At 34.0% G+C, this 14504-nt stretch overlaps 1 protein-coding gene across 2 annotated transcripts in view; it reads right to left on the reverse strand.

The window, feature by feature from the left end:
* Positions 1–10430, reverse strand: part of LOC111049622 (GTP-binding protein Di-Ras2) — a 44590-nt gene extending 34160 nt beyond the window's left edge. Inside the window, exons 1-2 of one of the 2 annotated variants that reach the window (XM_039439908.1) lie at positions 10137–10430; positions 6202–6337 (exon numbers count right to left, since the gene is read on the reverse strand). In XM_039439908.1, coding sequence (XP_039295842.1) covers positions 6202–6262 — 61 coding nt within the window. In that variant the 5' untranslated portion in view covers positions 6263–6337; positions 10137–10430. The remainder of the gene's footprint in view (positions 1–6201; positions 6338–10136) is intronic. The other variant, XM_039439909.1, reaches the window with a different exon arrangement.
* Positions 10431–14504: the final 4074 nt, after the last annotated feature.

The following is a 14504-nucleotide window of genomic DNA, read 5'->3' on the forward strand; positions in this document are numbered from 1 at the left end:
AGGGACATATGAATATTCAAAAATCTATACTTCCATCAAAAAGCAGAAGTGCGAGTCCAATCAAAGACCAGTCGAGAGCTTGCAATAAGACGTGGGGTCTGTCAAGGATGTGTGCTCTCACCGCTCTTGTTCAATGTGTATTCTGAGCATATCATTGCAAAAGCTTTAGAAGGTGAAGCAGGGGGCATTGTCATCAATGGCACCCATATTAATTACATACGCTATGCAGATGACACTGTACTCCTTGCTGAAAGCATAGAAGACCTGAAGAGAATGCTAAGCAATCTGATAGGGGCTAGTGAGGAATATGTCCTCACATTAAATGCCAAGAAGACAAATTATATGGTCATCACTAAGCAAGGAATTCCCCAAGATCACCTTTTTGCTGGACGGGATAAAATAGAACGAGTGGAAGCCTATAACTATCTGGGTACCCGCGTTTGCTGCAATGCAAGTCACATGCCAGAGATCAAGATAAGAGTTGAGAAAGCCAGAGCTGCATTTATAAAAATGAGACCTCTTCTGTCGGCTCGTGATTTGTGTCTTGAGGTCAGAACCCGCCTCTTACAGTGCTATGTGTTTCCTGTTCTTTTGTATGGGTTAGAAGCATGGACTATGAATAAGGAATGTGAGGCCAAACTTCAGGCGTTCGAAATGTGGACCTACCGACGTATGCTCCGTATATCTTGGACAGATAGAGTCACAAATGCGGAAGTTCTCAGACGTATGGGTAAACAACTGGATATTGTGCGTGAAATTAAGATCAGGAAGTTGAAATACTTTGGGCACATTATGAGAGTACCTAAGTATGTAATGCTGCACCTCATAATACAAGGTAAACTTGTTGGTAGGCGTTCAGTGGGACGTAGAAGAATATGTTGGTTGAGAAACCTGAGGGAGGCATTCAACTGCTCGTCACAGGACCTCTTCCGAGCCGCAGTAAACAAGGTGAGAATTGCCATGATGGTAGCCAACCTCCACAATGGAGAAGGTACCTAAAGAAGAAGAAGTGAAAAATGCTTTCATGGAAAGAATAATCGATCAATATTCCGAGTCTGAGGGCCGATCAAACGCTAAACCACGGTTACTTGATGATAAGTAGCCTTCATTCTAATGTGTTTCATTCCGGGTTTAAACAATTAAAGGATTAAACTCCGTTTAAACTGAGATGGTGCATATCAGCCTAAGAAAAGCAATTTGGACTAGGACAAAATATCCGCGTTGAACAAATTGGACCGTTTATAAGCAGTATGAGATTCTATGGTGCGTGAGTAACGGAAAGGATGTTAGTGTGAGATATGAGCCTACAGTAAAGTTTTAGGAGGGTTCTGAATCACCTAGCTTAAAAGTTGTGTTCTTTGAGTTAATATATTAGTCTCTGTTTTAACAAGCCTTTCAATCTCCACCCACCTTTATTCAAACTGAATTTTATAAAAAAACATAAATCATACCAGTTTCTGAGTAATTTCCGAATTCCGTTTCTGAAACATCATGTGTTTCCAAGTCGAACAATGGTTTTGGTGCATGAAGAAGGAATACGTTTAGAACTCAGGCTGTCTGAGAGAGATACTGATCATCAGATATACATACTCAATGAATGGTCAAAATAGTATTTTCAAACATTAGAAGGATGAATAAAAACGAAGAATAAAGAAGGATGAATAAAAACCACCAAACAAAACTTGTCACAACATTCTATAGAGATAGAAAATATTGTTATTGATCAGATGTAAAACGAAGAGCATACTTCAAATGCAATCAAATAACTTTGGGGAGAAAAAGCATTCAGAAACCAATAACTTTATGAACCAGAGAGAAGAAATCAATTTTTAAAGAATCATACAGATCTACATGCAACATGAAACCGTAAGACAAGACTTAAGAAGGAAACATTCCCAATCAAACACATAAAGCTTCTTCAACTCAGCCAAATGACAACAAGATTCCAAAGTGTTCCAGACTGAATGGTGTTGAAATGAAGTTCAGTTTCTTTCAGGCTTTGATCAGATTCAATGTAGAAATGTTGTGTTCTGAACTCTCAAATCCTATACTTCTAAAACATTGAGGGTAATGTGATGGCCAAAATTGTTAATGGAAATTGAGTATCCATAATTGACAAAATATTAATGAGTATTCATAATCTTGAAGTTGGTGGGTGAGGATAGAATAATGTATTGTGATCAAGAATTTGAAATATAGGTGGGTAGGTCCACATGAAGGCAAATATGGTGTTGATGATTCATGCTAGAAGTAGATTTTTGGTGTACAAGTATTCCTCAAAATCCAGAAAATGTCATCCAACTTATAGCCTATAGTATGAGGCTAAGATAAAAGCCAAGGTCCTCAGAGTCATGTCAATCGTAGTCTATAGTTTATGAAAACTTGAGTATTAATAATCTTATATTTGGAGGGTGAGAATCGAAAAATTGTGAATAATTGTTTGAATTAATTTTGATACATGAATTATGAATGAATCTTAAACATAGATGGAATGTTTTTGTACTAATTGGAAAGATTATAATGCATGAAACATTGTTGAAAATTACGCGAAAATAAAATCAGACTGAAAGAGTATGTAAATATCAGAAACAAGATAGAAACATGATAGATTTCAAATTTTTAGAATGAAGTAAAGTCTTAATGTATTTAACCACACGAATATAATTTTGAAATACGAATAGAATCAAATAAATGCGGAGAAGGATGAAGATAGTAAAAGAGTGGCTATTGTGTACGAAACATGACTTTTTAAATAAATATTTTCAAGTTTAAAATAAAAAATGAATAGAGAAGAAAAACCCTCGATATCACAAAATTTTAAAACCTGTCTTGTTAAAAAAACAACGCGATCTCAGTATATATTTGAAATTTATCATAGGATATAAAGTGGTTTAATATGAACGTTTCTTGTGTAAAACCTACTGATACATGTAGTTTAACATGGATAAATAAAGTTTGAATACATGCAAACTATCAGAGATAATAATTATTGTAAAGATTGAGATCACATTATCAAAATTATCAATATAGTTATCATACAATCAACAGTGCATATTTTATACGAGCTAGGTAGAATAATTCAAACAGGTATCACTCAAAAATATTTCTACAGGTTTTGTAACAAAGTTTGTTCAATTTATATGAGTGAATGCTTGTTCCAGTATTGAAATGTTCACTTTTTTACAGTAATCAAGTTTGAAAGAGAAGTAAAAGTCGACATATTCGATTGGGATAACATTGATTGAATCAAGTTTCCTTGAAATCTTGTAATTTATTATTCAACATGATTATTTCGAGTAGCTTCGAACTTGTTATAGATGTGTGGATATAGTAGAAATTGAGCATTCTCAAATGACCACACCGAAAAGGAAAAACTCTCATTCTGATTAGAAATTCTTGAGAAAAACACGAATTCTACAATAAAATTTTATCAATTTTGAATGGCTAATCGCTTACATGAATATCTATGATTCTTAAATCTGTGTCAGACTGTAGAACAAGCAGTCTCATATTTTTACAAGTTATGCATGTCAAATCTTACTCAAAGTGTCAAACTTAGTATACACTTGTTATTTGCTCAAAAACTTTTGATGCGTAACATTTTTGTGCTTATTCAACTCTATTGTATTGCGTAGCTTTGTATTTTAAAGTTTTATTGGAATTTTTTCTGAAGGGTGCTGATTTTTTAGACTTGTGACAAATCAACATACATTCTCCTTCTCATATTGCTTTTGAAATTATGTAGATTATTGAAGCAGCTAAACTCTGAGTAACCTTTTTCTCTTTTGTTTTTCATACAAGTCATTATTAAAATATGTCACTGAGTATTTGTATATACTTTGAAATAATTTGAGCAAATTACAAGTGTTAGTGAATAATTCTATACAAGGAAAAAATAAATTCCAAACTGTATACACTCTTCAAATCTCGTATTTCCTACACATACAGAGGCTGTCATACGAGCTTAAACTCAGCGATTTGTTTACAATTGTGAACAAATTATTGTTTTTGTAGAAATCAAAGTTTATTCAGAGTTTTAGAATCCAATCTAAGAATTTGAATTGAACCCCATTCAATCATTAATTCATTAATGACAGTATCCACAGTATCTTGAAATCTTCATTCATAAACACTGGTTTCTCACACTTTATGTAACTATATACCTACTATGTTTTCAGTGACGTATTATTATTCAAGTTCAATTTTCTTTAAAATCTGGTCTTTTTGCAAAATGTATTAGATTTATAAATGTACCTATCACACTTTATGTACCTATATACCTACTACGTTTTCAGTGACGTATTATTCAAGTTAAATTTTCTTTAAAATCTGGTCTTTTTGCAAAATGTATTAGATTTATAAATGTACCTATCACACTTTATGTACCTATATACGTACCTACTACGTTTTCAGTGACTTATTATTATTCAAGTTCAATTTTCTTTAAAATCTGGTCTTCTCACAAAATGTATTAGATTTATATAAATGAATAAACTACTGTAGTCATCATAAGGGTACTTTTTGAGTACAATGAAATAAAAAATTGAAATAACTCCCTAAGGCGGAGTAGGACATCTTCTAAATTAATATTAATATGATTACAATCTAAAAGGAGAGAAAATAGGACTACTGATTGCTCTGTAATAGTCCTTATAAAACATCAAGCATATCATTTATTTGCCATTCCATTTTCTCGCTGAGGATGATGCTCAAATGAGCTCTAGGCTTGTGCATGTTAATGATGATGATGATGACTACGACTTGTGATTGATAAATAAATAACGATGAACCCAACAATAGGGTAGGTGTATTTGTGGTTGTGATGAGCCCCACATCAGCCCCAGGCATGTGCGTGGGTGTATGAATATCCCTTTTATATCATAATTATGTGAAGAGTTTCATAATCATTCAATGATGGGAAATACAAATGATATTTTTCATAGAGATGATGAACAGCTAGGTGCTAGGTTTGTGCGTGGGTGATGAGTCGGGCAATGGCGATGATGTTGATTATTATTTATGTTCATGATTATTATAATGATTATGAAAGATGAGGAAGTATTTTTGTCGAGAATGATCCTTATGAGCTCTTGGTCAGTTCATAGATGATAAAATTAGTGAGGATAGTGATGATATAAAGTGGATGGATGTTCTTCTCCAGTTCCGAACACACTCGGTTCCGTACAGTCTAGTTCCGTAGGCCGGATGCACACCGGAGAGACGCGTTTCGTGAAAAAAGTTTCAGGAAACGTGAAACGAAAGTTGCTCGCAATCGACTGATAAGATTAAGCATGGAACGTTTCTTTTGTATGCATGCGCGAGTGAAACGGATTGCATGAAACAATTTTCATGAAAGAGGGCTTCACGAAATGCGTTTCTCCGGTGTGTATCCCGCCGTATGCTTGCTCTTCGAACAAGAGTTAGTGATTTGAATGCTATCATACAGTAGAGCTCGCGTCAGTCACCCTTCCAACGTTAGTATCAACTAGAATACGTCTTACCTAACCTCAAACCTGTAGGATTAGATACGTTTCCAACTTCAAACACGATATATGATGATTTAATGTTGATGGTTAACACGAACTAGATTAAACTTGTTGATCATATATGCTGATAGTGAATGTTTTTGTGATTTTTCTGGCTTCAAATTTATCAAGTTTTTTAATATTTTTCAATTTATTAATGCATTTCAACCGATCAACCGAGATACAAAATCTTTAGTATAATGTATATTTGGACTGTAAATTTTTGTGATCTTTATAAAAGTGTTTTCATAACCTCATTTGGATTTTTTATCAAAATTAGGGAGAGGAACAGTTTTGGGTTTATCCTGTTGATTCTCTCCCAATCATTAATTTGATGTTGTGATCAAGGAATGTAATAAATGTAAATGTAAATATATCTCACTAAGATTTGAAGAGTGTATACATTGTTTTAATCAATATAACATATCTCTAGGGGTGACATGATGCTTACAACCGCAAACCATCGCATTATTCAATAGAATTATCTCATAATAAACTTAATTAAATAGATGAGTGACAGTCTTTCATAGTAGAAATCTACTGTGACGTAACACCAATCTCTTGCAGTGATTTGAAGACAGGAGTCAAGAATATTATTGTGAGACGTGCCTTGTAAATTGGATCAGGTCAGTGAGTCGCTATGAGAGGAAAATTCGTCGCCATTTTGTTCTCCTACCTGATTGGGTCTCGGCAGCGGGAGGGGGAGGTCCTTCCATGGTCTTAACGTTAGACGACATGTTTACACAGATTGCTGCGTTCCTATTGGCTACAACACTGATGAAGAGCTGCGCATAGCATCTGCGCCGTAGACTCTGAGCCAAACATTCAACTACATACTAGTACACAGATTACACACATCAACACAGCACATACAACACAAATAGTTTACTGAAAATAATTATATGGAATAAATAAAATTGTGGAGACATATATAACAATATACAACACATAAAATGTGGGGGTAAAATATGGAACACATACAATATTCAAGAACACATAAATAAAATGTAAGGAGAAAATATAAACCATTTACAATACAAGAGCAAAGATAATGTAGGGAGAAAACATCAACATATGCAATACAACAACACAATAGCATGTAAGGAAAAAACATCAACATATGATACAATACAAACACACACATGAATAATGTGTGGAAAATTAAATAAAAATATCTTGTACCAGTTAGAACATGATAGTCCATTTGAACTTGACTGAACAAATAATGCAACATATATATCAAGCAACATTGAACGAAAAAGAGGAGAGATACACATAGATATAGGAAATATATAGCAAGCAGGGTGCCAACTAACAATATACAGTTATAGTACGAAGGGTGTAGAGTTTGTAGCTGAGATTTGAGACAGTAGGCGTTCAATGTGGCAACATTCAGAAATAACACATATCGAGAACTAACATCGAGGGAGACATTAAATTTAAGGTAAGAATGAGTGAAATGTTGAATGCTTTTCAAATGGAAAGAGAAATGAACTTCAAATTGGTTGAGAATTGGATGCAAGTAGGTTTATAGACTTAAATTGTGGACGAAACATTCAAGTAATCCTATAATATTGAGAACCTCCTATGATCATAGTCCTTGATATTGAGAACCAACTTCAAGGGGTCGAAGATATTATACTTTTAATAAAAGTTTTGGTCTATACCATTATTTGAAGCTATGTGGACTACGCCATCAAGGGTTGAAAAGACTTGCATCAGGTAGGGGGAACATGAATATTCTTTTTTCTTTTATTGATCCAATGATACGAAACTAGGGTTTACAATATTATATGATATTAATATCAGGGTTCATTTAAATTATATTGCTTGAGCATGAGTGCGAAGATTATACTTGTGTTAGTTTGATTTTTATAGCATTGATTGTGGGTTCATAATTATTATTTACATGAGAATTCATTTTAATTTTACTGTTATCAAACAATCATTGAAACAATCAATAAGAGGTTTGGTTATGAGGTTCAAACTCATACTAATGATTTTTATTATTAGATTGATACAATATGTGAAAAATGGAGTATTTTAGTAGAAAACTGAAGGTGAAGTTTGTATCTCATTACCGAATTACAGAGAATATTAAATTAGGATTGTTTTAAAGAGCATAGTACTGTTTCAATGACCGAATCTTGAGCAATAATTTAAAAAAAGTAGTTTAGTAGTTTATAATTTATGAATTATAATAGGTATTCATGTATTCATGAAGAGTCGTGAAGAGTAATTCATTTGTTAATAATACTCATGGAGCAACACCAACTAAGCTTTGAGAGTATAAGTTTTATTCAAAGACCTTAAAGATGCATAGACTATACAGCGCTAGTGTCGTACTTGGAATTGAAATCCGCCATCGAGGGGGCAACCCATAAGATTAATACATACCAATGCCACCAATGCCTTTGTGATGTATTGTATTACAAATATATATAGATATAATATCTCGTGCTAAAATACCAATGGCGGCCTTCAATTTCAAGTAAGAGCTATCATTGGGAAGGCATAGGCATTAAGGGTCTATAATATATCTTTAAGGTCTTTGATTTTATTGTGCTTGTATAAACGGGGTAGGATAGGCAACATGGCATACACCTTGTAAGAAATATTTTGTCCAGCTGCCGGTTAGAGTTTTTTCGGACGCGTGAACAAAATTCAATGCAGCTAGGAATGTCATGGAACGTTACAGATCAAAATCATTGGATAGTTTTTCCCATTATTTATCAATAATTATTCATTTTTATTCAAAAGTTTTACTCATATTCGAGCTTCTCATATGAGTTGGGCCATGCTTGGGATCTTTAAGCCATAACTGATCTTTGAATTTTCTAAAATATATATTTATGATTGGATGGAAACTAGGTGATTACTTCTGAGATCTCTAATATTATTTAGTTTCAGGGAAGCTAGACATGTTTCAACAATCAATATCTCAAACGTTTACGTTTTCAAAATGTGTGTGATATTTTCAAGTATTCATTCTGATGGCAATGAACTTGGATGACTTCTATGTAGATTCCTCATAAATAAGAGTAGAACGAAACAGAATTGAAAATAAGAAGAAAATTTGAAAAAGGTCGTCAAATTAATCAATAGACTACTGCAAACAATAGCCTCTTTATGGATAGGAATATCGAAATAGAAATTATGATCATACTTCCATGTTTTTATTTGAGTTTTCAATTTTCTCAAAAATTGAGGATAGAAGTTCAACAGTCATTTAATTTTTTAATTATTTATTTCTTCAGACAGTTTTCGAATGCTCATCATTTTCTATTCTGTAATATATAGCACCGAATTTCATCTCATCACAATTTTTCCAATCCACTTTACAGACAATTTAATTCAATTCAAATGTACTTTAATTTTGCACTACTTCACATTCTGGTAGCATATGATGTTCCACTATAGAAATTAAAAAAAAAACTCACTGTATTATTCATGAAATTTTCACCTATTTTATCCTTCCAGAATCTCTCATATCTTATTTTTCCGATAATTATTCAGGAAATAAACCAATGAAATAAATTTTGATAGTACTTTGTATTCGAAAATGAATTGTGAGTAGAATTGAAAGAATTGGACAAGGAATCTTCTTCAACCTATTCATCCTATATTTCCTATTTATGTAACCGTTTAATATAATGTATTTATTCAAGTTTCCTTCTTTATTTCATTTCATTTATTGTATGAAACACTACAATCATAATATAATTATGACATTGGAGGAATAACTAGGCTGAGCCTGTACTATTTCTCTCCAAAAATTTTCATAAAATGTTAATGTTGTCCAAAAGTTAAGGCTATGAAATCTCACACACTGCTTCGTCACTTGATTTTTGATTCAGGAATAATTAATATCTGAATATTATGAATTTTGAAGGTTCAAAATATATTATATATAAATATATTATATGTTTATCCATGTCTAGTTTATTAGTATTCAAGTATTTCTTCCACCCTCTTCGGTCTATATTCCTTATTCATGTAACCATCTAATATATTCTTTTAATTTGAGTTTTCTACTATTTAATGTTTCTCAATGTTTAGTTAATCAATTCTCAAAGGATTTTTCACCGATGATTTACTACAGCAATGTTGTAACTAATGCATAGATACTTTGTTGTATTCAATTACCGATATTCGCGCTTTTCTAATAATTTATTATTTTAAGTTTTCCATGTTCCATTTATTTCATGTTATTATATTTTGCTTGATTATTTTTCCCATGTTTATTCTATCCCAACAAACCAAATCCATTCATACATTACAGTTGTTCCCTAGTATTATAACCTAAATTGAAATATCAGATCCACCGCCCGGTGACATCTAAAACCACTGCAAACTATTGAAACGACATTTCCAAAACATCGATTTTCGACAAAACTATTTCCGTCCTGTGGGATTTATAGTAAGGGAGAGAGTGAGAGAGAGAATGAGCCTGCAGCAGCTATCATGATGTATTTTGAATAAAGGTCATATATATAGTACGCCGTTTATTGATTTTATGTCAGGGGCCACTACGGTGTTGTAAATATAGATAGGCAGCTGGGTAGAAAATGTGGATGATGTTTTTGGAATGTTTTATAGGAAACAGCTTACCTGTAGACTAGCTGGGGATTTGAGGCAACATTTCGAAGTCTTTCTGGAAAACTCGTGATTGTTTATATGTTGTGTTTCTGTTGTACACCCTCCCACAAGGTTTTTTGTTTCTAGTAGCAACAACACAGCACCAAGATATCGATCGAGAACTAAACACAATTGTTCACAAAACAAACAGATCTTCACAATCACAGTTTTGACGAGGAAAGAAATGTTTTTAGCCTGCAGTGGTGACGGTTTTCCTCAAATCTGCCATCTTGTTATTAGACCCCGGCTAGCGAGCGCCGTTCTCTCAATGCCCTGCAGAATCGACGCTATTGCCAACCTAGCGCCGACAAATAGCACCAGATTCAGCCCTTATAATGAATGAGGCAATACTTACAATTGTGGGGGTTGAGGGAGGGGTATTGTAGTCGTCATTTCAAGTAGATCGGTCAGCTGTTTATGCGTGACGTAAAACACAACCCCCCACCACACCGCCCACCTTGGAACCACCCTAAACACTCCGAAATAAACTCTCCTTCACTTAAAGCACCCCCCCTCCGGTCAACCCTTCAAATCACACATCCTCTATGGTGAGGTTCATTATAAACTGTCAGTATTAGTCAAATGGTAAGAATTGATGTAATGTAAGAGGACTGCTGTCAGTTGGGCCTGAATTACAGAATAGCTGCTCCTCAAACCCTTGAAAATGTCAGCCTTCGATACAATTACACTGAACCTGGATAAAGTAAAGTGAGAAAGTGGAATTGAAAATATTGTATACAATATTCAAAAATGATAAGAAAAGAAACTATCCAATGATTTCGATCTTCAACATTTCAACACATTCACAGCTGCATTGAATTTTGTTCAAGCGTTCAAAGAAATTCTTACCGAGCGTCTGGACAGCTGGACAAAATAACTGTTCATTATTTTCTTACAAGGTGTATGGCATGTTGCCTATCTTACCCCGTTTATAGGAGCACAATGAAAAGATTGCTCTTAAAACTTAGTTGATTTTAACCTTACAGTTGTGTTGTGAGTGATGTGTGGTACTTTTCCATAATGAAAACACTGATTTGATATTGTCAATAACTTTTTATTATTATAATATATACAGAACCAGGTTTCGTGGCTTTACCAGCCACATCTTCAGGTGTTTGTTTAAAAGTTTTAAACACGTGGCTGGTAAAGCCACGAAACCTGGTTCTGTATTATATTATAATAATTTATAATAATAAAAAGTGGTTGACAATTTCAGATTAGTGTTTTCATTAGCTGGTTTTGCTCCATGAATATTACTAACAAATTAAATATTCTATCATAACTCTTCATGAATAAATGAATACCTATTATAAATAGTAAATTACAAATTAAAAAACTACCTCTTTTAAATTTTGCTCTTAATTGTGCTCTTTAAAACAATAATAATTGATATTCTCTGCAATAATAAGATACAACTTCTGCTCTCTGCTGGATTATCAATCGCATGCAATGATGTATGCAATTATAAACGCAATGCAACTTGAACTAAAACTCCTTTCTTTCCACTGCTTTCAATAGAATAGCTCACAGACTATCAACTATCAGCGGCGAGTTCTCCAGCCCATGGGGCTCAATAGTTAATCTTGATGAAGCTATGTAAATCATAGAATATCAGAGGATTGGAAGATACGTGTTCGATATCACCATAAATAATGTATGCCATGGATAGAATTAATATCACGAGAGGGAAAATAATGTGGAAGTCATATAGATATTGTAAACCGATTCCAACCGGAGGTTTCATTAGAAGAGTTGACAGAATATCAATGGCATTTTGAGCGAGTTCTCCAGCCCGGTGGAAGGGGTGCTCACTAGTAACTTACTGTGAAGAAGGGATCACATTTCATTTGATGTTGATTCGAATATGAAATCAAATATTGTAATACATCAAAATATACTTGAAAATGATACAATAATTGTATAAATATTTCGCGTATTATTTTAGATGGACTCTCTCCTCATCCTTGAATCTCATTACAAAACCCCGGAGTTGATCATGATGTAATTGGAGAATATATTTTGCATATCACTTTTAGGTGACCTCCATCTCCTCATCCTTGAATCCCATTAACAAAACCCAGGATTTGAACATGATAGATTAATTGGAGAATATTTTGCGTATCATTTTAGGTGACCTCCATCTCCAAACCCTTGAACTCCATTCACAAACCCAGGATTTGAGCATGATAGAGTAGGCCTAATTGGAGAATATATTTTGCGTATCATTTTAGGTGACCTCCATCTCCACAACCTTGAACCCCATTCACAAACCCAGGATTTGAGCATAATAGAGTAATTGATGAAAATATTTTGCGAATCATTTTAGATGACCTCCTCATCCTTGAATCCAATTCACAAAACCCCGGAGTTGAACATGATTAGAGTAATTGGAGAATATATTTTGCGTATAATTTTAGGTGAACTCCATGCCCTCACCCTTGACTCCCATTCACAAAACCCAGGAGTAAAGAGTCCAGCAGTATTGCCGCCCACTTGGCTTGCATTTAGTGCAATTCGCGGCAGGTTGGTAGGCCTGCTTTCTAGGCGGGCAAAAGGCATGCGCTGATTCGCTGCTCTTGTTTTGATCCGCACTGATGACGTCATATCGCCTGCACACCTACACACATTACTGAGATGATTGGGTTGTGGCTCGCACCCTTACAGGCAGGTAGCTCCTGTTACACACTAGGGAGATGTGTATCAATATTGCAGGTAGTTGTGTATCAAATTTGTACATAATGATGGAATCGTAGGCAACATGAGCTGATGTATAATAACATAGAGAAAAGATGACAAAAGAAGATATCTCATGGTATAGGTTGGGTTGCTCGTTGAAGTAAGTGATAAAGCGCCAGTCTAACTAGTAGTTCTGTGAACAGTAGAGCTCGCGCTAACTTAGTTACATTGACCTGTTGTTATGTTTTCTCGAAAATTAATAAATAATTTATCAATTTAAAATATCTATAAAAAATCCTAAATAAACATAAAGCTTTCTGTCCATCGTACCGTGACGTGTCGTCCCGGAATGTGAGTGTGAGCGCTGTTATCAGGTCTGGCTGCAACTGTCTACAACGTTGATGGAAAGATACATTTTCAAGATGTTCTATGTTTTTGAACGGGTAGTATTATAGTCCACTAGACAGCTGATTTATGATGAATAATATTCTAAAGTCTGATTTTTACGGTAATATTGGCATTCAAAGGAGACTCCTTTTCCTTTTATATTATCCTTAGATGCAAAATTTCAAAAAACCATATGTATACGTCGACGCGAAATTCAAAAAGGAACATACCTGTCAAATTTCATAAAAATCTATTGCTGCGTTTCGCTGTAAATGCGGAACATAGAAACATAAATATAAAGAAAAATATAAACATAAAGAGAAATGCAAATCGTCGACTTGAATCTTAGACCTCACTTCGCTCGGTCAATTATTATAGGTCGTTTATGTTCCAAATTTCAAGCTGATTCTTTGTTAACTACAGCCGATTACTGTGGACTACTGTCTATTATTACTGTTTTGACGGGATGAGAATGTAGCAAAGGCACAGTATGAGACTGTATGAGAGTCTGAGAGACAGTATGAGAGACTATCAGCGTCACATAGCTTCACGGAGAAGAACTACTAGGACTATCGGTTTGAGTTAACAGTGAAATTTGAACATAAACACCCTAAACCATGGGATATCTTCTTATGCTATCATTTCTCTTTGATAATAGTCCAGTCAAATGGTCGTTTTTCAGGAAACAGTCCCGAAAGAATTTTTCTCGACGGTTCTATAATAACGTATTTTGGGGCGCTGAATTCGAATCTGAATTTTCTGACACGCCACACGCCAGAGGGCGGCTTCCTAGTATTTCAGTATTTGCTAGTGGGAATATATATATATATAATATATATATATATATATATATTATATATATATATATAGGGAGTATATTTCCTATAAGTGTTTAAAGTTTTGATCCTTGACGTATCCTTATGACTCCTATATATATATATATATATATTCCCACTAGCAAATACTGAAATACTAGGAAGCCGCCCTCTGCCGTGTCAGAATATATATAGGGAGTATATTTCCTATAAGTGTTTAAAGTTTTGATCCTTGACGTATCCTTATGACTCCTATATATATATATATAATATATATATATTATATATATATATAATATATATATATATATATATATATAGTGGGAGTATATTTCCTATAAGTGTCCTTATGACGTACCCCCACTAGGAATACTGAAATTAAATGTTTCTAATGGGTGATTCTCATAGAAAATAGCCCGCGTGAGATGATTTCAGCCGAAATATGTATTTTTTGTTGGGAAGG

Source organism: Nilaparvata lugens, chromosome 13, assembly GCF_014356525.2.
Source record: "Nilaparvata lugens isolate BPH chromosome 13, ASM1435652v1, whole genome shotgun sequence".
Lineage (NCBI taxonomy): Eukaryota > Metazoa > Arthropoda > Insecta > Hemiptera > Delphacidae > Nilaparvata > Nilaparvata lugens.